The sequence below is a fragment of the Somniosus microcephalus genome, chromosome 12, assembly GCF_052327205.1.
Source record: "Somniosus microcephalus isolate GS21.2 chromosome 12, FLI_Smic_1.0, whole genome shotgun sequence".
Lineage (NCBI taxonomy): Eukaryota > Metazoa > Chordata > Chondrichthyes > Squaliformes > Somniosidae > Somniosus > Somniosus microcephalus.
In genome coordinates this window covers 105,165,759-105,193,076 of record NC_140998.1, presented here as the reverse complement: position 1 = coordinate 105,193,076, position 27,318 = coordinate 105,165,759, and the positions used below count along the sequence as shown (strand labels likewise).

The 27,318-nt window shown below is 41.6% G+C and overlaps 1 protein-coding gene across 3 annotated transcripts in view; it reads left to right on the top strand.

Moving 5' to 3' along the window:
- Positions 1–13,463, top strand: part of npas3 (neuronal PAS domain protein 3) — a 1,485,068-nt gene extending 1,471,605 nt beyond the window's left edge. For 2 of the 3 annotated variants that reach the window (XM_086003381.1, XM_086003383.1), the window contains exons 11-12: positions 5,452–5,576; positions 9,759–13,463. In XM_086003381.1, the coding sequence (XP_085859507.1) occupies positions 5,452–5,576; positions 9,759–11,068 (1,435 nt within the window). In that variant the 3' untranslated portion in view covers positions 11,069–13,463. The remainder of the gene's footprint in view (positions 1–5,451; positions 5,577–9,758) is intronic. The other variant, XM_086003382.1, reaches the window with a different exon arrangement.
- The last annotated feature ends 13,855 nt before the right edge of the window (positions 13,464–27,318 follow it).

Genomic DNA, 27,318 nt, shown 5'->3' with positions numbered 1-27,318 from the left:
TTGCTATTGTCCCAGTCAGGTTTGTTGGTCTTGCTTAACTTTTCTATTGACAACTGGGAAATCTACCCAGGGAATGTGCCTTGTCCAACCAAACTGCACCTTTAAGAGATAGAGTTATTTGAGCTAAGACCTGCCAATCAAGAATAGCACCAATGCAGGAGGTCAACTATGAATTGGGGGAGAGGCAGGAAAAAAGGTTTTTTTTCCAGTTGTGAAGGCTCCCATAATGGCTCAGTGGGCAGGTACACCATGAGATGTAGCTCTAAACCCTACAAACCAGGGTGTTAGCTAATCTCAACCAGGGCAAAGGTGGGGACACTAACTCAGTGTTCCTGTACAAGGGAGGGGAGCAATCAGTCAGTCTTTTCACTTCTAATTGCTATCCAGTGCCTCCTGCTGAAAGGTGCATAATTAGACATAAGGTTAGGACAGGAGCTGAAGCCTCACACTATTGAATACCCTACTGATACCACTCTCTAGGCTCATACTTGAGGAATGACCCTTATGCTGAGGCTCTGGAGGACTGACAGCCTTAGATAAAGTGACTGCATAAATACAAAAGCAAAACACTGCAGATGCTGGAAATCTGAAATAAAAACAGAAAATGCTGGAAATACTCAGCAGGTCAGGCAGAATCTGTGGAGAGAGAAACAGTCAACGTTTCAGGTCGATGACCCTTCGTCAGAACTGGAAAAAGTTGGAGATGGAACAGGTTTTTAAGCAAGTTTAGGAGCAGAGAAAGGGGGAGGGGAGGAAAGAACAAAAGGGAAGGTCTGTGATAGGATGGAAGACAGGAGAGATCAAGAGACAAAAGGGATGATGGTGCAAGGCAAAAGGAGATGGTAATGGGACAAGTTAAGAAACAAAAGATGACTAGATAAAGTGTAAATGGCAGAATGATCGACAGCTGCCATGTGAGAGAGAGAGTAAAACAAGATAGGGGCCGAGGTTATGGTCTGAAATTGTTGAACTCTTATGTTGAGTCCAGAAGTCTGTAAAGTGCATAATCGAAAGATGAGGTGCTGTTCCTCGAGCTTACGTTGAACTTCATTAGAACAGTGTAAGAGGCCGAGGACCGAGAGGTCAGAGTGGGAGTGGAGCGGTGAATTAAAGTGACAGGTGACCGGAAGCTCGGGGTCACCCTTACGGACTGAACGGAGGTGTTCCGCAAAGCGGTCACCCAATCTGTGTTTGGTCTCCCCAATGCAGAGGAGACCGCATCGTGAGCAGTGAATACAGTATACTAAATTACAAGAAGCACAAATAAATCGCTGTTTCACCTGGAAGGAGTGTTTGGGGCCTTGGACAGTGGGAAGTGAGGAGGTAAAAGGGTATGTGTTGCACCTCCTGTGCTTGCACGTGAAGGTGCCAGGCAAAGGGGAAGGGGTGTTGGGGGTGATAGAGGAGTGGACCAGGGTGTTGCGGAGGGAGCGGTCCCTTCGGAATGCTGAAAGGGGAGGTGAGGGGAAGATGCGTTTGGTGGTGGGATCACGCTGGAGGTGGCGGAAATGGCGGAGGATGATCCGTTGAATGTGGAGGCTGGTGGGGTGAAAGGTGAGGAAAAGGGGAACATTATCATGGTTCCGGGAGGGAGGGGAAGGGGTGAGAGCAGAGGTGCGGGAATTAGAACGGACACGGTCAAGGGCCGTGTCAACCACAGTAAAGGGGAATCCTCGGTTGAGGAAAAAGGAAGACATGTCGGAAGCACTGGTATGGAAGGTGGCATCGTCAGAACAGATGCGGCGGAGACGGAGAAACTGGGAGAATGGAATAGAGTCCTTACAGGAAGCGAGGTGGGAGGAAGTGTAGTCCAGGTAGCTTATAGTGAATGCTTATCAATAGCCTACCCCCAGAGATGGAGACGGAGAAGTCGAGGTAGGGAATGGAAGAGTTGGAGGTGGACCATGTGAAGGTGAGGGAAGGGTGGAAATTGGAAGCAAAGTGAATGAAATTTTCTAGTTCAGGGCGAGAGCAGGAAACGGCACCAATACAGTCATCAATGTACCGGAAAAAGAGGTGAGTGAGGGGACCTGAGAAGGAGTGGAACAAAGAATGTTCCACATATCCCACAAAAAGGCAGGCGTAGCCAGGGCCCATGCGGGTTCCCATAGCAACACCTTTAATTTGGAGGAAGTGAGTGGCGTCAAAGGAGAAGCTGTTCAATGTGAGAACAAGTTCAGCCAGGCAAAGGAGGGTGGTGGTGGATGGGGACTGGTTGGGCCTCTGTTCAAGGAAAAAGCGGAGCGCCCTTAGGCCATCCTGGTGGGGGATGGAGGTGTAAAGGGGTTGTACGTCCATAGTGAAAAGGAGACGGTTGGGGCCAGGAAACTGGAAACTGTTAAAGTGGCGGAGGGTGTCTTGACTAATCTACTGGAATTTTTTGAGGATGTAACTAGTAAAATAGATAAGGGAGAACCAGTGGATGTGGTGTATTTGGACTTTCAGAAGGCTTTTGATAAGGCCCCGCATAAGAGATTAGCGTGTAAAGTTAAGGCACATGGGATTGGGGGCAAGGTATCGACTTGGATAGAGAACTGGTTGGCAGACAGAAAGCAAAGAGTTGGAATAAACGGGTCTTTTTCTGAGTGGCAAGCAGTGACTAGTGGGGTACCGCAGGGATCGGTCCTTGGACCTCAGCTATTCACAATGGCCCAGAAATTCGGCTCTCCCCGGGTGAGTACGCACGGGGTACTCACCCGTAGGCCGAATGGAATTGCCGGTTTCCTGCATGCACTGCGCATGCGCGGGAAACTGGCACTTCCGATCCTCTGAACGAAGAGGTTCAGAGGTTGAACGCGCGCGCAGAGGAGGCTGCGCGTGCGCTTTGAACTTAGGTTTTTTTGCAGGTTTTCCCAGGAGGGTAAGCCTGCAGGATTTACACATTTAAAAAGCAGGCGTAAGGCCTGCTTTTTGCAAGGTAAGTGGTCAATTAATTAAAATTAAAACATTTTTTCCACAGGTTTATTATTTTTAAATACTTTAAAGCAAGGTAAGTTTATTTTTAGCCCCGTTATAATATAAAATTATTTTTTTCAAAAATTTAAATTATTGTTTATAATAGTTATTTAATGTAATTTATAGTTTATTTAAAAAGTGTGATTTAAAAAAAAAATTATTTGAAGGTTTACTGCTATTTTGGGCCTGTAGTATTTATAAGTTTTGACAGGTCTACCTGTCAATCTTATGAATGGGCTTTTCCCTCCTCCGATTGGCTGCCCATGGCTCACGTGATCCCAGGGGATGCATCGCACTAACTACGCCCCTGGGACACGCAAGCACTGCGCGCCGGCAGCTGGGCCAGGCCCCGAAGCGGAATTCCACGGGGCCCCACAGCTCAACTGCCGGCGCGCTAGGTAAGTGCAGGTCGGGGGCTTACACCCGCGGGAAGCCCCCGACCAGAATTTCTGGGCCATTAATACATATTAATGATCTAGACAAGGGAACTAGATGTAATATCTCCAAATTTGCAGATGACACAAAGCTGGGTGGCCGTGTGTGCTGTGAGGAGGATGCCGAGAAACTCTAGGATGATTTGGATAGGTTGGGTGATTGGGCAAAAGCATGGCAGATGCAATATAACGTGGATAAATGTGAGGTTATCCACTTTGGTGACAAAAACAGGAAGGCAGATTATTATCTGAATGGCAATAGATTGGGAGAAGGGGAAGTGCAACGAGACCTGGGTGTCCTTGTGCACCAGTCGCTGAAGGTAAGCATGCAGGTGCAGCAGGCGGTTAAGAAGGCAAATGGTATGTTGGCCTTCGTAGCGAGAGGGTTTGAGTACAGGAACAAGGATGTCTTGCTGCAGTTATACAGGGCCTTGGTGAGACCACATCTTGAGTATTGTGTGCAGTTTTGGTCGCCTTATCTGAGGAAGGATGTTCTTGACATGGAAGGAGTTCAGCGAAGATTCACCAGGCTGATACCTGGGATGGCAGGAATTACGTATGAGGAGAGATTGGGACGATTGGGCTTGTACTCGCTGGAGTTTAGAAGAATGAGAGGGGATCTTATTGAAACTTATAAAATTCTGAGAGGACTGGACAGACTAGATGCAGGAAGGATGTTCCCGATGGTTGGGGAGGCCAGAACCAGGGGTCACAGTCTAAGGATAAGGGGTAAGCCATTTAGGACAGAAATGAGGAGGAATTTCTTCACCCAGAGAGTGGTGAACCTGTGGAATTCGCTGCCACAGGAGGCAGTAGAGGCCAATTCATTAAATATATTAAAGAAGGAGTTGGATATATTTCTTAAGGCTAAAGGGATCAAGGGGTATGGGGAGAAAGCAGGGACCGGGTACTGAAATTGGATGATCAGCCATGATCGCATTGAATGGCGGAGCAGGCTCGAGGGGCCGAATGGCCTACTCCTGCTCCTATCTTCTATGTTTCTATGTATGTATGTGTCGGAAGAGTCGCGGATGTAGGTGGGAAGAAACTGGACAAGGGGAGAAAAAATAGAGCCCAGATAGGAAGAGGTAAGTTCCGTGGGGCAAGAACAGGCTGAAACAATGGGTCTACCAGGACAGTCCTGTTTGTGGATCTTGGGAAGGAGGTAGAAGCGGGCTGGGCAGGGTTGGGGAATTATGAGGTTGGTGGCCGTGGGGGGAAGATCTCCACATCCATATTCCTTTGTGCCAGGTATGGCCCCAGCCACTGGAGAATTTCCCCCTGATCCCCATTGACTTCAGTTTTACTTAGGCTTCTTGGTGCCACACTCGGTCAAATGCTGTTTTGATGTCAAGGCAGTCAGAGTTGTAATCATCCCCACCATGGCCCCGCTCTTTTCAAAGTTCTTAACTGTAAAAGTTTTAACAAATTTAAAAATTTTAAAGTAAATTGGAAAAAGGTCTTAGGCTTTTTTGCACCATAAATATGGAAGTAATGCTTATCAAGGATATGGTAACACAAGTTCCAGCAGGTGCAGGGTGGCCAAGCTTCAACCACAGTCAATTCCTGCTACTGTCAGTTGTCTGTTTGTCAGCCGAAAGTCACACTAGAGCTTTACATTTCACACCAGTGCAATATCACTGTTCTTCAGGTAAAATAATGAAGATAAATCATTTCCTGAAAAAAAATACCTCCAAAGGCAAGTCATTTGTGCTTTATTGTGTGAGCTATAACTGTTTGATGGAGGTTTTGATTTTGAAATTGCTTATGACAGATGTGACAAGAAAATTGTGATGAAGTGAATACATGAATGAAAATGTTCTTTTCAAAATCTGACAACAGGTGGAAATTGATAGTAAAAAAGTGATAATAAGCCGCATAAAAGTAGCTCCAATGAAAATATTCATCAGTTCAGAGAAGAATCTCCTGAAGTGTTTTAATGTTTTAAAGTATGATTTTTAGTTCTTTCTCTTTAATATGAAAGAATGACAAACATTCAGATTCGGAATGGATATTTGACGATGTATACATGCAGAGTCTAACATAAGTGTTATTTTTCTAGTGACTTTGAGTATAAGGACATCCCGATGGATATTGCACAGCTTCCTAATCTTCCCGAGAAAACTTCTGAATCATCCGAAACTTCTGATTCCGAATCTGATTCGAAAGAAAACTCAGGTATTGCTGGTAAATATTAAATCCAGCACTAGCAGTATCTGCCTAATCCCAAAGTCCAAAAGCTTCCATGGATCCATATTATTGTGTATTATTCCTATAGTTTATTAGCGCTTCCATTATTTATAGATGCCAAACATTTCAAAACAAGTTAATGACTGCAATAATACAAAACATGCAAATTCAAGTCAAAAGGTATTGCTATCTCTGTTTACCAGAAGCATACATTTGAGTATCCTACTATGTACAGCATCCTCTGGAATGTATCATAATGTTGACAGGAATAGATTAAGAATTAATAGGTTGGTGTTGCATGTATGACAGATCATTTGTACTTGTAAAGACTCCAACTACCTACAGGTATCTGTCACTATTAGATTTGTTGTTTACACACCAGTTTGATTATTTTTAAACAAGCAAAGTTCACTCTTGTAATTTCTGAAGCTTGCCCCATACCATATGTAATTGTACAGTGCGATGACCAGCATGCCGACTGAAGGACTCCACAGTACACATTATTGGGCCACACAGTACTGAAAGAAGCCCTAAGGTAGATAACACAGTGTTACACACACTTCATTTGGCATGGCTGTGAGTTAGTATTGCAGCAGCAACCAATACTTATGCCCCCTTTTCATTACAAGGTCACTGTTAGAGGGAACTCTACAGTATAATTAGCCAGATGTTCGTGCCATTGGTGGCACCAAAACCCTGTCCAGTAGGGTTTGCTGAAAACCGAGCAGTTACAATTTAAACCTTATGCAGTTTAAGAACTTCATGGATCCATATTATTGTTCCCTGAAGCAATGATAAACAGCTACCATCAGTGGCACTTGCCATCAGATCCATCATTTTGTGTGTGGCCACAAGTGGGCTCATCTCTCAGCCTGCTTCTGCAGCCCAGTAATACTCAGTTAGCATTGATGACACATACAGATCTTCCCCCTGATATTGAGGAATGCCCGAGCCAGATTATCAAATTCACTAATGCAATTTTGAACTAACTGCACATGCGCAAGAACTGTGTATGCAGTTGCTTTAGAGTTATCTTTACGACATCCAAGCAACTGTGCATCCACAATTCTTGCCTGTGTACTGCTGTTGCCAAATTCATCCTGCAGTAGAAATAGGCCAGACTAGCAGCAAGGGATTGAGTGCAATTACTGAAGCACTACCATTGAAAGCAGTTCAGTAATATAAGAGGGCTGCATTGTTTACAGTATCGAATTCACAAGACAGTCACCCAGACATTCTTCGGGTGGACCACCTATTACAACCAATATTAAGTGGCTCTGGCAGGAAATTAACCAAGGAGCTGTTGTGCCGACTTCCCACCAATCACTGCCACTTCTAAGATTTTCCACTGGAAATGATGGCAAATGTTGAATATGCCCTGAAATGGGTGGCCATATTCAAAGTAGCTGCTAATGGTGAGGTGAGGCTATATGCCACATTTTCTCTCATTACCACGACAGTGAGGCTGGATGTCAGTAATGCTTACGTTACTGGCATCCCACATTGCTAAGGGTTGGCGGAAGACACTTTAAATTATAAATCCTTTCTCAAGGAGTGGAATTGATCATGGGGCCTGCAGCCACCATTTTCCACACGCACACCTTCAAGCTCCTCAGCACAGCAGATGTACCACTGGGAGCCTGATGTTAAGAAGCATGGAAGAGGCCAGTTCCTTCCCTGAGTATTGCTGATTTGAAGTTCTCTCTGACTGTGCCAAGATTGATATGTATCCTCGTAACTTTTCAGAGCACCACAATATCATGGCTGCTGGAAACCTTACTGTTCAGTTACATAGAGTTTACATCAGAGAAATAGACCAGTTGGCCCAACAGGCCTGTTCTGGTGTTTATACACCTCACAAGCCCTCTCCCACCCTACTACATATAACCCTATCAAAATATCCTTCGATTCATTTCTCCTTCATGTACTTATCTAATTTCCCCTTAAATGCATCTAACTTATTATTTGCACTCCATGTGGTAGTGAGTTCCACATTCTCCCCACTCTCTGAGTAAATAAGTTTCTCCTGAATTCCTTATTGGATTTATTAGTGACTATCTTATGTTTATGGCCTATTCCTATTTATCAGCCTATTTCAGCTGATTTCTAGAAAAAAAAGCTAAATTAGGGAGCAGGATATAGAGATATCACTATGTGTGGTTTTATATCCATCTTCGGAAGTGACATTGCCATTGGAAGCTTTGGACCATCAGTCTGTTTTCCCAGTTGTAGGGGAATGTGTGCAGCTAAGAAGCTATGGATAAAAGGAAAAGAATGAGCCACTGAAGAAAAGCAAGTAGGTTTCTTTCACCAAGGAAAATTTTATTTAAAATATAGTTTTTAATGGAAAACAGCAATGCCTGCTGCAGAGGTACATGTAAATTTAATGCTTTGTGTTGTGGGTGAATATTTTCCAGTAAGACTCCCAGCTGCAAGGATTGATTGATATTGATGAGTATAAAAAATACAGAAGTACAGTACTGTATTTTGTATTTGTTATTCTCTGTCATGCTGAGTTGGGCAGCATTTTGGATAACAGAAGAATAGGCCCTCCTCCACCCCAAGACAACTATAGAGCCGATTTTAATTACCAGCGGAGAATGGGCGGGTGACGGGCAACACTGCAGCCACCGCCCGCCCGCTCTTGCCAGCCGGAGTCCCGAGGTATTTAGCAGCCCAGCCTCACTTCCAATCTGCCGGTGAGCTGTGGGAGCCAAACATAAGCCCCGCCGAATCTTGCCGGTTCTAAGCTGGCAGGAAATCGGCTGCCTCTCACACTGAGCAACCTGACAGTTGGAGCCTGAGGATGGGGGAGGTGGGGTGCGGGTGGAGCCGTTCACGGGGTGTGTGCCTCAGACAGGCCAACACCAGCCCAGATTTTTGTTGTGGACCTATAAGGAACAAAAACTACTCCTGTTGGTCACAACAAAAAAAATTATATAGGCCCAGATTTTGCTGAAAACCTAGTGCCGTCTGAACGACATGCACCATTATTAATGCTCGAATCGGCCGGCAATTTGTGGTGGGGAAGAGATATTCGCCCTCTTTCTCAGTCCTTCCTGTGTTTATTTCTCAGTCCTTTATTCCCATTGGTTAAGGAGATACACTGTCCTGTTGTTCACAGGACGCAGATGCCCTGTTGCCCTTGCTGCACCGTTATCAGCTCGCACTTCCAGCAAATTTATCGGCAAAAAATGTTTAAACCTAAACATGCAAGAACAAGTCTAACTAACGGGGCATGCTCCAGCAAAACCTGCGCTATTGAAATTATTTATTAAAAAATTTCCTGACCCGTTTTCTGAGCAGCCTCCAGCAGTCGCTTTAAGGATGACAGATTAGGCTACTCACCCCTTTGATTAATTTAACGAGGCTGCCGCCTGGGCACCCTGGTCTGTCCTTGTAAAGACCCTGGGCAAAATGGCGGCGGGTGGAAACAGGGCGGTGAGCGCAGCACTCCAATTTAGGGCCACGACCGCTCCATTCCCCTCCCCCCACCCCGGTAGACCAAATTCAATGGGGTCCTTATCATCCATCGGAAGTGTACTGTGCAACTGCCCAGATGTCCCGGTATCACTGGAACTCTCTCTGATTTATTGATCCCATCCTGGATAAAACATTTACGACAACTTTCTGTCCTCTATCTAATTCATTCATCCAATGTTGCCTGTTTCTGAGTACGTTTCGACTGCAGATTCGGCTCACAAACTGAATCTGAACACAAGTCATAAATCCAACCTGCAGTTTGTGTACAGTCACTTTTCTTCTGATTTTGCTTAAAAATGATTTTTAAGAATGAGCAAAGGGAACTTATTCCTGTCCTTTAAAAGCTTCTGCTCCCCTTTTGCATTTCAAAATCAAATGCCTTGGATTAGCAAACTGGAAATCTGGTCATCTTACATTATACAGTATACCTTTACTTTGGTAACTACATTTATTTTTCTAGAAGTATAGCTTTTAAATTTCATCTGTACTTTCAACAAAGAATATGTACTGGTATAAAACTCCGTCATTTTATAAGGAGTTGCACTATGTTTACTTGAAGCCAGTAATCTCTGTACTATTTTCCAGACTGATTTGCTCATCTATTCTTTTCAGCAGGAGAGTGTGAATGGTGTCTGTTATAATCAATCGTGTTTCCCAGAGGGACTGATGGTTTTTCTTTTACCCCATCTCCTCCAGAGGACAATGAGAATTCCAAGTCAGATGAGAAGGGAAACCAGTCTGAAAACAGCGATGATCCCGAGTCGGACAGGAAGAAGCCGTCTGGGAGCCACTCAGACCATGAAATGAATTGCAATGATGACGACAATAGCTCCAGCAACCAGGACAGCAGGGACAGTGATGATAGCTTTGAAAATTCAGACTTTGAGAGTCAGAAAGCAGCCGAGGACAGCTTTGGCACCTTTGGTTCTATGCAGATCAAAGTAGAACGATATGCAGGCAGCGAATCGGAGATGCGCTTGCCAAACCGCGAAACAGTGACCTCCGACAGTGCCAAGGATTCGGACAGCGCAGGGGAAGTAAACATCCAGTCTTCCAGCAAACACCAGAAGAGGAAGAAGAGGAGGAAAAAACAAAAAGGAGGCAGTGTTACACGTAGGAGGCTGTCGAGTGCTTCGAGCCCGAGTGGACTTGACTCAAACATAGTAGACCAGCCACAACTGGTGTCTTCACCAAACAGTGCCTCAGTGCTTAAAATTAAAACAGAAATAACAGAACCTATAAATTTTGATAATGATAGCAGTATTTGGAATTATCCTCCTAATAGAGAGATCTCAAGGAACGAATCTCCCTATAGTATGACCAAGCCCCCGAGCTCTGAGCACTTCCCCTCTACACAGGCCAACACTAGTTTACATGTCACCATTCCAGACTCTGTTCTCACCCCACCGGGGACGGAAAATACTGCCAGTCGTAAAACTCAGTTCAGCACCTCATCCAACACTACCTTAGCTCCTGTCACAGACCCTCTATCTCCTCCTCTCTCAGCCTCCCCACGAGACAAGCAGCTAAGCAGCACCAGTACCACTAGTTCTGTGCTATACACCAGTGACCTAGAAACACTGCAGAGGTTACAGGCTGGTAACGTGGTGCTTCCCCTAGTTCATAGGGTGACGGGAACCCTAGCTGCCACCAGCACTACTCCTCAGAGGGTCTATACCACTGGCACCATTCGGTATGCCCCAGCTGAGGTGACGTTTGCCATGCAGGGCAACTTGCTGCCTAACACTCATGCTGTTAACTTTGTGGATGTTAACAGCTCCAGTTTTGGGTTAGAGCCCAAGACACCAATGGAAATGCTTTATCACCACGTACATCGAATTAATATGTCAGGGCCATTCGGGAGCACTGTGAGTGGGGCCAGTCTGGCCCAAATGCCTGCAGGAAATGTGTTCACAACAGCAGAGGGACTCTTTTCCACACTTCCGTTTCCTGTGTACAGTAATGGCATTCACACTACACAAACGCTGGAACGTAAAGAGGATTAAACTATGACCATATACTGTGTTCAGTATTATACTCTGAGGCATAGACAATGTTTTCAGCTGAATTCTAGTGCTAGCACTTTGAACTTGAGCAGGTCAGCTCACGCCATCAATACAACAGTTCTCATGTCTCTCTTGAACTATGACTAATCATTCTGTAATGTAAAGAGTTATTTTTTTGCCTTCAGAAAGTTGAATTACCGGTTAATTGTAAATGTTCCTTCCAAGGTGTGTTTTCCTTTGCATCTTTGTGAAGATGCCTTTAATGTGTACATGCCTCTGCCATAAGATGCAAATGCAATGGTGAAGAGATTGTAAAATGAGAGAATCACAGATTTTAATCTATAATGATCTTGATATGATCAAGGTTGAAGGAGGTAAGTATAGGAAGATGACCCTGTTTGACTAAGTCAGACTTTAAAGGGGTTCTTTTTTTTTCCTTTTTAAAAATAGGGCATAGTATTTTGGAATTTTATGCAGAGTTTAATTCTTTTTTATGATTCAGATTTTTCTTACTTGCACATAAAGCAATTTGGGTTCTTACATAATTTGATTCTGGCCTGTGACTAGAATGTTAAACTCTTGAAAACTGTAGGAAGATGGAATCCATGTGTAGTTAATGAACCATAAGTAGACATTACTTCTGCTACCATGGTGCTACCATTATTAATCTTTGTTGTCTTCATAAAATATGCAGCATATGGGCTGGAATTTGTGGGAGAGTGCTGTTTTGTACTAGACAAATGGTTTTAGTTGCTAGCTTGTGGCTGCAGTCTCCTCATTTTCTTATGACCAGGATCTGTGTTAGCATTTTCTGCAGCCATGCAAACTTTACCTCCAGACTAAAAAAAACAAAGCCTCACGCCGTTTTTATAGTCGTTCTGCCTTGTTTCAAAGTGCTTTAAGGAAACTCAATAAGATTGAGTTGAGGCGAGATACTTGCATTTATTTTCAGCTATATTTTTTCTCAGTATAACTGAGGCTAATCTGCAACTTAAAATAATGTTTTAGAGTTTTAAGAAGAATATTTAACATGTTATGTTTCTTTATTCTTTTATTTTGTTTACTGAAATAGAGGAAATTCTAATTGTACTCTAGTTGTTAGTACTGAAACAGAAATTCAAGATTGGGTTTATAAGCTTGGAATAGGTACACAAATCAAAACTGCACATGAATTAATAGACTCACAATTCTATTTTTCTGTCATCATTTTGCCAAAAAAACACATTCTAGTGTTTAACACTATTTGTGATTGTCAGTATAAATGCTTCTTTCACTCCATCTTTGGCAGCTGTTCATTAAGGCATCTAATAATGAGAGTGAGATCAGTAACGTGTACAATGTGTAAGTGTCCTTGACTGTCAGTCCCATTGCAAAATTTAATGTGTGTTACTATATGCAGTATATACTAAGCTAATGTGGCAATATTGTCCTTTGTCTTCACTGTGCTTTATCTCTAGTCTGCAATGGTCAGTTTCATTACCGCAATCCTCGTGAACCAGTGATTCTTGGGAGGTGATGTTTTTTGTGTGATGGCCTTCCTCTGTTGTGTCACCTTATGCTGCTTCCACTGTCTGTATACCTTTTGTTTCTGCTGTTGCTTTGCTGTGTATTCTTCAGACCTCTCTCAGAGATAAAAGACTCTTAACTAGCTCATGGTTAATGGAACCATTTTCACAGAGGAATTCTGGGTATGACTTATCTTCCATCTTGCCAAACAATGCACTAAATAGCCGGGCTCAGATGTATGTGACAGATTGCCGCCATGGAGCCGCCGCTATAAACATTCCCAGAGTCCCTTGTGCTCTAACTGCAAACAATAGCTAAAGCAGCAAAAGGAGCTGTTTTTTTAAATGTTTCTGTGTTGGTGTCAGATGGTTTCTGGTGATTTGAACTAACAATAATCACAGCTGCTGTCAAATCACATAGTGTTTCAAATTACAGTATGAAAAATTCATCACCTGTGAAGGCTGTGTCTGTGTTTTTAACTATTTCTTGTACAAGTATATAAAATATTTTATGAGGAATTGGTGCCAAGTAGCTGAACAATGGGGTAAGGGGTTCTGTTAGTATCAATGTTAACAGTGTTACAAGCTCTACAATACAAAACAATTAAAAGTAAATTTAAAGAGACAACTATGGTACATTTATTTTTGTGGTTCAAACTTCAAGCTAACTGAAGCTAACCTTCTGAGTGCCTGGTTTATTTAAAAGAACATTTCATTGATCACAGATAATGCTGCAAACCAGAAATGTACATACTTCATTTACAACAGGATTCTTTTATACTTTTGTAGATTATTTCATCAATTCAAAGAAACATGTCATACATGGTTATGTAACTTGATTTTATCATCCTGCAAATGCCATATTCATAATAAACTTCTCTTGGATTTGTTACTATCTGGCATCATTCTTTTACACATACATCCAAACTATTAATACATTAAAGCTAGTAATTTAAGCTTTAAACATCTCATGCACATAATATCAATATTGTCATAATCAGTAACCTATATTTTATGGATGTTTTATTTACCAGTCATTATATAGTTCTGAAGATATGAAAAAGACTGTAAACCACAGCCTTAAAGAGATTTATTTCTGCTAGTGGTTCCTCAAGTAAGGAAGTTATAAAATATGTTTGTCAACACATGCATAACACAAGAGTGAAATTAAGTTATGTTAAACAGCTTCCAAAAATCTATTCATTCCAATGAAAGTGCGCAGTCAATATTTACTGATGCATTAGTATTGATCTAAATATCTACGTTAATCAGGATGATATATGATCTTGTTCAAAAAGCTAATGGCAGTTGGGAATTAGGGACAGTTTGTGTGCTGTCAATTTATCCATTGAGGACTAGGTTGGAACGCCCCATTCTCTTATAATTTCACTTAGAACCTGGAGTGTTCTGTGCATTAATTCTAAACTTCATATTATAAACTGTACTGCTCATTACAAGTGTCAATTTTGTATTTTTTCTTCGAACAGTTTTAACATATTTAGATATAGTAGGAGATTCCAAATGGACAAATGCCACAGTGGCCATTAAAATGTTCTCTTTATTCATTTGTATCTATTGAATAAGGGCTATGGAAGATATTGGGAATTATTTGACATTTAAGCAAGTGTTCCTTGTTAAAGAATTATAACGAAGATGTTGGTCATTAACTCATGCAGAGCACTACATTATACTTGACATATTTAACTTTTTAAATTGCTAAATATTCATCTGTTTCACTTAGCCCTTTGCGGACTAGGACACTTTGAGATTTAAGGGAAATCAAGATAGTTCCCCTTTGTGTATTTTTCTAAAGCAATAATCTCCTTCACATCAGAATACTGCTACATACCTGTCGAACTGCACACTAGTGGCTCATGAAAACCCATTGGTGTGAAGAACACACATTTGTTTGACAAACAAGGGCTACTGTGGTAAGTAATCTCTCTTTTTGCAAAGACATAATGCCTACTGTAACACAACACATTGAGATTAAAGTTCAGAACACATGGGATATGCTTGTATGCATAGTACACTTTGAAAAAAGGGAGAGTTCTAATCTTGTATTTTTGTATACGCTGGTGTAAAAAAATGCTACAGAAGTCCCAAAAGAGCAGCTAGTCTGGATTTACAAAGTGACAGATGAAAAGCATTATTTCCTCTTCTCTATAGTACCTGCAGCATGTACTGTCTGCAGTATTTTGGTAAGGAATTTTCCTCAAGTAAGTGTATAATGTTACAGAAAAAACGTTTTCTAGTTTACTTTTCACATTGTTTCCTTCAAAGAATACAAATATTAAACTTTGAGATCTGACCTAAAGTGGTTTACCCAGTAGGACGGTCTTTACAAGAAATAAATATAATTTGAAGCTGCTTCACAGTCATGATGACTTATACCCATTTTTCAAATGAGCATTAAAGACCCATAACTCGGCAGTACCTGCAGTGCTTGCAAGTCCTGATGATGATGTGTATGAGGAAAGGAACTGCCATCACTGACTTGTATCAGGGAGATGTATGGTTAATACTGTGGGTGTGTGGCACTTGGCAGAACCTAGATGGCTTTTTAAAGAGGGAGTCTCACTACCAGTGTCGTTTTCAAAAATCAACATCAACAAGAATTCTGACTAATGTTTAAAAATATCTTTTGCTTTATCATGTCCATTTTTTTGAAGATCATTGCAGCACTCAGGATTGATGACTGTATCTACTGATATTAATTCAGCTCCTTGATACTGTTAGGCACAATCACTCCTCCCAGGCATTTCTCCTCATGGTGTCATTATTCCTCATTTCAAGAAAAATAATTAAACTGGACAAAAATAGACAAGAACAAAAAAGAAAAGATTGTTGAATTTATTCATAAATATCTGTAAGGCAGGGGGTTTCACAGTGGGTTAGTCCATTATTCATCTAGATTTAAATCCAGCCTGGACTGATGAGATGAAAATCTCCTCCCTATCAGCTGCAAGGGCCCTGTGTAAAAATGTGCTTCAGCAGGCTGAGCCCCATTTCTTGTGGGTATGAGTCCATAACAAAACTACCAATAATTCTGGACAAATTCTAAAATAATTAGCCATCTCACTCAAAGAGGCCACACTGCTGTGGGGAATGTGAGGTTTTGTACAGGTACTGTTCTGAAGTTGGGGTTAAAGTGCATCAAGGCAAGGTAGAGGGAATTTTACTCTACATTATTCACCAGCTGGCCAGGGTGTGCTTATGCTGCCATTTACGTGACATTCTCTGGCACTAGCCCTCACTGACCCCGATGAGCACAAATATTCACTAAAAACAAAATGAGTTCTTTGTGATTGATTTTTGAAAAAGAACCTGATGGTAAGACTCCTCTTTAAATTAATTCTGGGGAACCGTGCTGTTGCTGGGCCATTGAATGTTATTTCACATGTATGTGTTCTTTATGATTTTGGTACATGTGAAAGGTTCTTGTGAAGAATTAAGTTATGCATCTTACCTATTGAATTAAACTTAGCCCTTGCAATATACTGCAGCTTTAACTGAGTTATTAAGGCACTAGCAACATGAAATTTAATCAATTTAGATATGTACTATTCATTTCTATTCCTGGGACCTCTGTTGATAAATCATCTCTGCAACACTCATTTCAAAGCACACTGTAACTGTAACTAGTTATTAATTTAATTAGTAATAGAGTAAATTCTTAGTAAAGGAAAAATTAATGTTTCATGACAGATTCTTATGCAAAATGTAGCATAATACCTTTAATGGTGTGTTAAATACCAACATTGTTTATTTGTGCAGATTCTGTTGTTACTATTAGCAAAATGAAGTGGGCAGCACAAGCCTGTACCTGGGAAATGTTCCAGTTGTTATAAATCCTTCTGCAGAAACATAAAAACTATAACAGGGCAAAATACTCTTCACTATCTCATAGTCTGTTTATGCATTTACAATATATGTAGGTCCTCTTTGAATTACGTTTGATAATATGATTATTATCTGCTGACATTTGCATACACACAACCAAGAAGCTTAGAGCCCAAAAGATACGGGGGCTGAAAAAAAACAGGAAAACACTTCCCTAATAAGATAACAATTATCTTGTTGGATAGTGTTGTATAGGTTAATATACCCATCATTATATGTGTCAAGAATCATTAGGTATACTGTTGGAGTACCTGATAATTTTTGTCATTTTAGAATTGGAAGGATTCTTGGATTTCACATAGAAGGAAAATATTACATTTTGGCTTAGCTGGGATGAGGTTCTATTTTCATTTCATAATCTTTTAAAATTTAACCTTGAAATCCCCCATTGATGAAATTTATTGAGTTAATTATATTCTGAGCTTGTGTACACTCACATGTAACTTAACCAGGTCAAATTAATTCTGATTAAGTGAATCTAGGTGCAACTTGCCTACAATTATTTTATTCTGTGCATTCTCCTAGGCTGAAATAAATTCAAGATAGAGATTTTTCTTTAAGCCATGAGAAGAATGGCCTATTCCTTAACAGATTTACATAAAATGGTTACACTGCATCTCTCTGGTCTGGTGGATGATATGTTTATAAATTATCGATCATCTTGTAATTAACCTTCTGTGGAATTGAATGAACTGAATTCAGTCAAAGTGAGCCATCTCTTGAACAGCTTAATAGAATAGATAAAGCTGTGGTTTTGTTTAAGTAATTTTATTGATGCAATGTCTGGTCTCCAAATCTATATGTAAGACCACTAGAACTACATTCAGATTGATTTATAAGCATTCTGGTTTAGATAGCATACACATTATTGCTTTGAATATTACTTTAATCATGAGCCTATATATGTAAACCAACATATATTATGGACATCAAAAGAGAGAAAAGTTTTCAATTCCGAAGTTCCTAGTCTGCAGCTTTGGCTGGTTGGAATGATGCAAGGCAGTCGATATCTAGTAGAATGCTCCTTCTTGTTTTTCATAACTCTTCCTCAAGGTCAATCTTTGCCTCTAGGCATTAAATCTACAAAGACATGAAGTGGAACCTCTGTGCTTACAATTAGCCAGATCATCTGAAAAGTGGATAATGAGAGAGTCATAGCCCCTAAGATGTTTAACATACAAATATAGTACACACACAAAATCTTAAATTGGGGAAATGGAAATGAGTCTGTCGAGATCTCATTTCCTTTTTAAAGCTTGTAGCACCAAAGTATTATATGGCAACTATGATCTGTAAATGTATCAATTGTAATTTAAAACATGATAAATCAAAAACAAATCCTGTAGAAATTCAAGCTATTTGTTCATCCACTCAGGATTTGCAGGCTGCATTTCTGACAGACAAAAATAAGAAAATGATAAAAGCAGCGTAGCACCTTAGTGATGTATTGAAATTTGAAGTACAAAACTGTTTATCTTTTGTTGAATATCGCTTTAACTATAAACTGAATGGAATTTCTATGAATCTGGAACTTTCTAAATTATCTATCACTTAAAATTGATTTTATTTTTGCTTTTCAATGATCTATGCTGTCTAATGAAGGACATGTTGAAGGTGTTATAGCAGAAAGTGCATCATGTAATAGTTTCAAAAATTATTTTACAAAAATTATTGTGGACGCACACAAGTACTTTTAAATATGTATGTATATCAGTTGAAAAGTCTATCTTATATGTTTTAAATGCCTCAAGGCTTTGCATTCATATTTTATTAGGTTTAAGTTTGGTGCAGTAAGCTAAGCAGTTGGATTCCCCGGCCTAGAAATTCAGTGCCCTTAGCACCGATTTTGTGGCGCTAGAGGGCCTAGCGCTGCAATTGGCGCCGGTTCCTAAATTGCCTGGGGCCCTTCCGCGGCGGTAGACCGGTAGCGCTGCGCCGGCACCGATGACGTCATCGGTGTGCGCAGCGTCCCGGTTGCCGTGGTAACCCGGCCTCAAGCCGAAATTCAGTTGCGGCCGCCTCGCCAGTGGCAGCCGCAACTAAGACTCCGGCAAACGAGTGTTGCCGGAGTCTGCGCCGGCGCTTTAAGGAGGCGCGGCGGCCGGCCGCTTTCCTGCCGGCCGCCTGCCCGCAGCTCCCTCCCCGGACTTCTCCCCCCCCCCCCCCAACAGATGCAAGCCCAGCACTTGTCCGAGGTGCCGGGCTCATTTTTGAGGAGATTTGCGCGGGCCGCGGCCGGGTGCAGGCAGCTCCTCCTTAACGGAAGGAGGAGGCCTGCACTTCCCGAGCCTGCCGCACCGCAGCGGGCGCCGCAGCGCCGGAATAGCGCCGCAATGCGGCGCGTTGTGCCAGTTTTCAGGCGCTAAAACCCTTCAGTAGCGCCGGCAGCCGTTTGGGCGCGGCGCTACTGAATTTTTGGCGCGCGCAAAGGGACTTAGCGCCGGCGCTAACTTCCGGTGCTAAAGCCCTGGCGCAGCGCAAACTCAATTTCTAGGCCCCCATGTTTAATTAGTAGTGACATTTAGGAATGAGTCCTGAAAATTGTACTTTCTAACAACACTAAGGGGCTGATTTTAATTTGGCCAAATTGGCATTAACGAGGCGATAATAGAACCAAAATAGGGTCAGTACTGTCACCATTTTAGAAGGGGCCTACCAATGTGCGGCTGAAGCACCCACCTTTTCAGGCAGTAGGTCCTTTTACTATGACGTACAAAGTACCCCGACTGCCCTTTTAGGACAGAACTGTTGGAGTGTTTGCTGTGCATACTCTAACCAGGTTTACTGGCAGTACTGTCAAAGAGGACCAAAAAAGGTAAGTTTTTAAATTATTTTTGTGGGGCCAGGAGGAGCAGGAGTGCGTCACAAATATAATCTGGTGGCACTGCCTCCGTGGATCGTGTGTTGGGGAGCAGTCAGCACTCAAGGTAGGGGCACTTTCCTTCCTTACATAGCTGTGTGACTTGGAAATCGATACTCCACAAAAAAGGATGCACACTTCACAGAAGGAGTAGACATGCACTTGCACAATGATCATGTGTGTCAAGGGAGTAGGACATGGCTGAGGGAAGCAATGTAATATTAGAGGCTGGATATTATTTAAACTCTGTAACAGTGCTCCTCCTGGCCCCACAAAAACAATATTAACTTGTTGATAACGCAGGATTGTCACTGGGCGGGGGGGGAATGGCCAATAATTAGCTGGCCATCAGCTCAGCTCAGTGGTAGCACTTTCACCTCTGAGTTAGAAGGTTGTCGGTTCAAGTCCCACTCCAGAGACTTGAGCACAAAATCTAGGCTGACACTCCAGTGCAGTACTGAGGGAGTGCTGCACTGTCGGAGGTGCTGGCTTACGGATGAGATGTTAAACCAAGGCCCCATCCACCCTCTAAGGTGGATGGCACTATTCGAAGAATAGCAGGGGAGTTCACCCGGGTGTCCAGGCCAATATTTATCCCTCAAACAACATCACTAAAAAAAAAATGATCTGGTCATTATCTCATTGCTGTTTGTGGGACCTTGCTATACACAAATTGGCTGCTGCGTTTCCTACATTACAACAATGACTGCACTTCAAAAGTACCTCATTGACTCTAAAGCGCTTTGGGATGCCCTGAGGTCATGAAAGGCGCTATATAAATGCAAGTTCCTTTTTTCTTTCTCAGTCCAGCTTTCCTAGTGATGCATGCAAGTTCACGGCTTTGAGCAAACCTTACATAGTTGCCATTATGGCTGCTCTTAAATCAACCGAAAGCTTTTCCACTAGAATGGAAAGTCTGCTCCATACAGTAATTCATCCAATGGTTTGGGTCATAGAAACATAGAAGATAGGAGCAGGAGTAGGCCATTCGGCCCTTCGAGCCTGCTCCGCCATTCAATGAGATCATGGCTGATCATCCAAATTCAGTACCCTGTCCCTGCCTTCTCCCCATATCCCTTGATCCCTTTAGCCTTAAGAAATATATCCAACTCTTTCTTGAGTATATTTAATGAACTGGCCTCCACCACCCTCTGTGGCAGAGAATTCCACAGGTTCACCACTCTCTGGGTGAAGAAATTCCTCCTCATTTCTGTCCTAAATGGCTTACCCCTTATCCTTAGACTATGACCCCTGGTTCTGGACTCCCCGGCCATCAGAAATATCCTTCCTGCATCTAGTCTGTCCAGGCCTGACAGAATTTTATAGGTTTCGATGAGATCCCTTCTCAATCTTATAAACTCCAGTGAGTATAAGCCCAATCGACACAATCTCTCCTTATACGTCATTCCTGCCATCCCAGGTATCAGCCTGGTGAATCTTCGCTGCACTCCTTCCATGGCAAGAACGTCCTTCCTCAGATAAGGCGACCAAAACTGCACACAATACGCAAGGTGCGGTCTCACCAAGGCCCTGTACAACTGTAGCAAGACATCCTTGTTCCTGTACTCGAACCCTCTTGCTACAAAGGCCAACATACCATTTGCCTTCTTAACCGCCTGCTGCACCTGCATGCTTACCTTCAGCGACTGGTGCACAAGAACACCCAGGTCTCTTTGCACTTCCCCTTCTCCCAAGGGTCAGAAATGAGCAAACTTGCCTAACCAAAGCAAGCAAGCCCTGGGGTTCATAACTGAGCTACTGAACCGTACTGGCTGTGTTCAGGAAAACCAGGTCTACATGCAGCCTAACCAGCGGCTCTTAAGAGGACTGCTGCAAACCGTCGCCAAAAAGTGAAGCTTTAAAAACATACTTAACTCAATGTGTAGCCGTGCAGGAGTGCTCCTTCTGCCAAGGCTTTAAAAAGAAGTGTAAATGGAAATAGATAATGTTATTTTTGTAAAAGAGATGGAAAGAAATAACAGGAGTGTTGAGAATCTGAAATAATTGGAAATGCACAAATGGTCAACTAGTGTTAGAAACTAGGGGTGCCTAAAAATATATATGGTTATGCGAATGAAACAGTAACGCAAATAATACTGTGTTTAAATGATTGTATTAATGCTCAAGACAAGTAAGGGATTCATGTATAAGTTGTGTTTTACTGGAACTGTGCAAGTTTCATTTTCCTGGAAAACTTGCATTAGAATCTGAGATGGTCTTTTTAATTAGTTAGATTAGAGCATGCATAACATCCACATGGGGCCCATAGCATGACCTTGCCTCAAGGCTTAGCTGTCTGTTGTTTGTAAGTTTAGGATTTTGACTCTGTTGTTGTGTCTTTAATTAGGCCAATGAAGGCCTAACCTATGTTTCTTCTACTATTACTAATAACCATATTATAATGCTATGGTAGAATTGGAGTTTGTTTAACAGAGCTGCTTGCGAAGATAATTAAAAGTTAATTAGTATAAAGGACATAGAATAGAAGGAATTTATGGGAGTTAAGGTACCATCTCAGGATGGAGTAGTCTGTTAGAGTAAAGGGAGATAGTTTGGATGGTGGCTGGTTGAGTAAGGCAGCTCTGGCTTGGGCCTCTGATTTAATGGCCCAAAGCTGTGCCTGGTACACGCACTGGCTGCACTGGGGGGGGGGGGGGGGGGACAAGACAGGATGAGATAAGAGACTATTGCTTTGGAAGGAAAGGGCCGGATGGGATAAGGGAAGACAGTCCTCAACATGCTGCAAGGCCATGATTGGTCAAGTACAGAAAGCATGTGTAATGGTTGTGAAGACCCATTGAGGGAGGGTCTTCATCGGTAAGTTTAGACAAAGAACTCGACATGCCATTGGGCACCTTGTTTTAAGGGGAACCTCTATAGGTTAAATGGTCTTGTCCATTATTCTATCTCAGGCCCACCCCTAAAAAGAGAATAAAAAGAAAAGCTAAAGAACTCTTAGCTCAGACAGGGGAGCAGAGGGCTCCTAAGAGTGAGTTGGTGGTCTAACATTCTTCAGAGAGTGGACCCGAGTCTAACACTCTTGGGTAGTTCAGAGAAAGAGAGAGACATGTGAGACAAGAAGGAGAACAAATAAGAAGAGTCGTTCGTGCACGCCAGCCATCTGTCCGAGCGGGTCCAGAACCAGCTACTTGCGGTATAACTAGTGTTATATTCCGTCCTAAACTCCGATTAAACTCAATTATACCCACCGTATTGGTTTGCACTCAATCCTGTTTACCAGAGATATGCGAATCTCTACACTAGCTTGTGAAAGAAAAAAGGCAAGTTAATATTTCAGATGGGGCTCTCCATCAGAACAATTTTAAGCAGATTTTCTCTTGTAATCAGAATACAAAATAATCAGAAACAAGATGGCATTATCTGTGAATCCTTCTAAACTACTCCACAAAATGGTTATTGATAGGATCCACCACTGACAAAATGGCAGCTCAAAGTAGTTATTCAACAGATTCTATCTCACAAAATATCCATCATCATGGTCTTTAAAAGGAAACATTGATGCATACATGAATTACAATCTGGTGCATTTCTGTAACCTGGCACAAGTCCAAAAAATTAAACTTAACGAGTTATACATGAAGTATATGTAAATGACTGCAAGCATGTCAAAAATGTCAGTCGGTTCCAGTTATTCTTATGGTTTGCTAAAAATATGTCATTGCAAATGTCAAAGCTAGATTAGAATGGTTTAATAACAATGATTAGTGAGACTTCTCCTTAATAAATTGGAAGGTGCATAAGTCATGTTCAGTCTGGTAAACCATGGCCAAGGGTAACTGAACTCTACAGAAGATTTTCATTTACTCTATAATGTTGGTTGCACTATAATGATTGATATGTATATCTGCAACATTATCTTTACTGCTGTGAATCCATCTAGCTCCCGTATTATATGTGGCAGCAACTGTTTCCAAAGTATTCACTGAGTCCGTTAATATCTCATTAACAAATATACTGTACTCAAGATCTATACTATTAAAAACAATCAAAAGGAAAAGAAAGCAATTGATTAATTCTGTTGGCTTTTACACTGTTCTATAATGAGAAAAGGTTTATATTTTCTACCTATGCAGCAATGACAATTTATTCAAAGTTCATGTTTTGTGCTGTTATGTAATATTAATTTCATGCTGCAAAAAAGGAATTGTTTAAAGTACCAAACTTAAGCAGACTTTACATCAAGGGTGCAGTGATGCATTGTGATCTCTGGATGACAGAAAGTTTTTAATCTTATTTAAATCTCTGTTTATAATTGGCTGAATTCATCCATTAAGATTGTGATATCACTGGAACAGGAGCATGCTGGGAACAAGAACATCACAAATACAAAATGGAGGTTTATATGACTTTGCTGCATGGATAGCAAAAACATACTTTTTTCATTGTAGACTGGAGTAAAAGCCAACAGTAAAAATTAATTGTATTGATAAAATATAAAAGGCATGAAACAGCAATCCAAATAATTTTCACATATGAACTATAACTATTGTTGAGTTGAGACTCGGAGCCTGGCCCAATTGTTAATAAATAATAATGACTGAATGTTAGCCATTATTAACCATAATCAAGTTATAAAAAACACAGCTTTGCTTGTACACTATGATAATCCTTCAATCAAGTTAATTAAGAAAAAATTGAGGCTATATTTACTACTCATTTGTTGTTTAACAGAAAACCTCACCTAATATTTGAAAATTCACAATAACTAACACCTATATAAGCAAAATATAACAGAAAAACACGAACTTTGCTTGCATTAGGCTTGCCTTCAATAATATTTTATCATACATTTTTTTATATTGCTCTGCTAGACGGCAATCCAACTGTGTATGGTCAGACTCACACGTTCCCATACTCAACCTGTGTAGAAATTCCACTTTGTTTCAAAAACACACCAGTAGGTAGGGGTGAGGATGTTTTTTCTCACTTATTAGTTATGCAGGCACAGTGCATGAATTTCATCCCACAACCCTATTCCTGTTAAAGTCTGTCACAGTTTGTGGGATTTTGTACTAGATATGCTCTCAGGTTCAGTATCAGCAGCCACTCCTGTAAGTGGACTTTGCATACCCTATAGTAAATGATAGTATGACCTGGGGATTGTAACTCAATATACTGCCGACTGAAATAACACAAGTGCAGCCACGTGAATTCGACTTTCTTTGCAGAAGGCAGACTGAAAAGTACTCTATCGAAGAACATTGCAGCTTTAGACTAGTTTATTTATAGAAAATCCTTGAATGAGCAGTAGACATGTTTCCAAAGCGAGTACAAGCAATTTCCCTACACTCCTCAGTTATGTAAAATAATACAAACTCAGCGTATTTCCATTTCCTTTACGGTCAACTACAAAGTTGCTGCTTAGAGCAAAAACAGGATTGAAACTGATTCAATCACCCCTACTCTCCCAGAACAGCTGTAGATTCCTTCCCACTGAGTATGCTCGTCATCTCCCAGATGCCCATTTATCTCATTCCCCATGCCAGTTCTTCCTCTGTGGTCTAAATGTCTGTACTCCTCTCAAACTTGCACCGGATCGGATCTCAGCTGCTGCCAAACACCATGCTGGGCCTCTGTGGTGCTCCCGCTGCAAAGTACAGGTGTATGAACCTCGGGTGAGAACACTGGGACATCACCACACACACACTCACTCTTGAGGCTCAGGCATCACATACTACTTGGTGGTCATAGTGTTTCCCTTTAAACCAACCAAAGCGTATAGCAGGCAAATCACATTGGCACCAACGTAGCCACTATAAGTGGTGGAGACTGTACTGCTTAACACTTCAAATCCCCATTGTGAACCCAAATGAAATTTCAGGCTGCAGGCTTAATGATGAGAAAAAATTCTGAACCTGGTATTACAGAAATGTATGTTACAAAAGTCCAGGTCAGGCACCCCAGGCAAAATCTAACCTGCCACAAGAATATGGAATCTGGGAACTCCGCATAGACTAGTTTAAACCTGTTCTGTGGTTTTGCTGATCTGACTATACTGGAACAGTCAGTTATATAAGGAGCAACAGTAATGTGAAAGGTTTAACAACAATACATAAAAACAACCTTTATATGGTGATATAGATGCTCAATTCTACTTCCTGACTTGACTCTGACATACAACCCCAGACAGCATTTGCTGCCAGCACCACAATTGTATCAATTCAGGGCCTGAAAAATTAGTGAAACAAGGGCTGCGATTTTATCAATGGAGGCGGGTTGGGAGCGGGTCAGGTGGTTTCCGGCTTCCAGTCCCGCCCCCAACTGCATCCGGTCCACGGACGTGACTTTACGTTGATTGACCTTGTTAAGCCCGCCCTGCGGGTTTTCCGGCCAATTAAGAGGAAGCCAGTCAGATGACATCATTTGATGATGTGTCACCTGCTGGTTTTCTTAAAGGGACCACGCACATTTTTTTTTGACAGCTCATTTCTCATTGCAGCACCTCAATGCTGTCAAACAATCACTGACAATCACTGTACAAAGGTGAGCTCTTGCAACCCGCCGTCAATCAAAATGATTTTAACCTTTGACCCGCCTCCATAACCGCCCTCTCAGTGCTGATAAAATAAGTGCCAAGGGGTCAACCTACAGCGATTTTGCTAGTATCTTTACCGCAGCACAGTAACAAAACCTACATACATTGGCATTTACCTAAACAATACTGAGATCCTTTTACCTTGTTGATTCCCTATTTCACTGAGTCTACACCTTACTGGGTACAATTATAGTCCATACAACTCATGGACCTGGCCCTGCAGTAGGAAAAAATGGGCACGACATCAGAAAGGCAGATAACTGGTTTTATTATTTACTTTTCATCCATCCTTGAATCGGTTCATCAGATTAACCAAAAGTTCATCAGAGTTAATGAGGGATCATAAATATGGCGGGTGCTGAAATTTTTAAGAAGCCAATCTTACGGGCATATGTTCCAGTCTTTCAACTAGTGAATGGGAGGCAGGTTGAATAAATGTGGGCTAATTGCCTGGAAATATGATTACATGAGGAACAACTGTGTGTTATTCCTTGCCCCCTTTTTAAAATTACCAGTCTCTCTGTTCTGCTAAGATGAACTCCTTAATAACGTGAACAGGTCAGACAGTCTCAGCAAAGACCTTGAGTGTCTGACAACCTACACAGTGTGAGACAGAGGAGAGTCAGAGCTGAGCGTTATAGTCCATGTGTCAAGGCAGAGCAACTCAATCATGACGAAACTAAACATTGTTCAAACCAGAAAGGATGCAAGTCTAAACAAAACAACTAATTACATATTAATAAGCCTTTTGTTCACTCAGGCAAGTTTGACATTCACCTTAGGTCTAGCACTGCTGCTAGGCATCAGACTGATGCTTTTAATTATGGTAGGCACTGATATCATAATATCAACACCGCATCATGATACTTGTATCAAGGGACCACTGCAAGGGACAGTCAATAATATTCAGTCAAGATTTTCTTGGTGTTGTTTTCCCAGTTCATTCTCAAGGTCAGACTCTGCCTCCAGGCATTCGCTGTAAAAAGAGGTGAACACCCTGTACTTTCAGTAATAGAGTATTTAGATATTCTGAAAAGGCAGATAACAAGAAAATCATGCTCTTTGATGCGCACACATAAAATAAATTCTGAAATCAAAGTTAAGCAGATTCAATAATGAAAATAATGCATAATTTTAGCAATGCCGCTGACAACTTTAAAAAAAAGGTATATATTAAATAACGATGAATTTTTAACAGCTGAACCTGGAGAGGTTTTCTTTATGATGCACTGATTTCATAAGGCTCCCTTGTGCAATGCACTGCTCAGTTCACAGGGCTTCATGTGTAATGCAATGCTTAGTGACCATTTGTGGCTTAGCTCTGCAGTGCAGTAATACAGGAGCACTCATACTGAAATAATGAAAGGACACTTGAGAGCTCTTCAACATGTCAGCAGCAGTCAGAGGTTAAAAAGTCAAAGTGTAT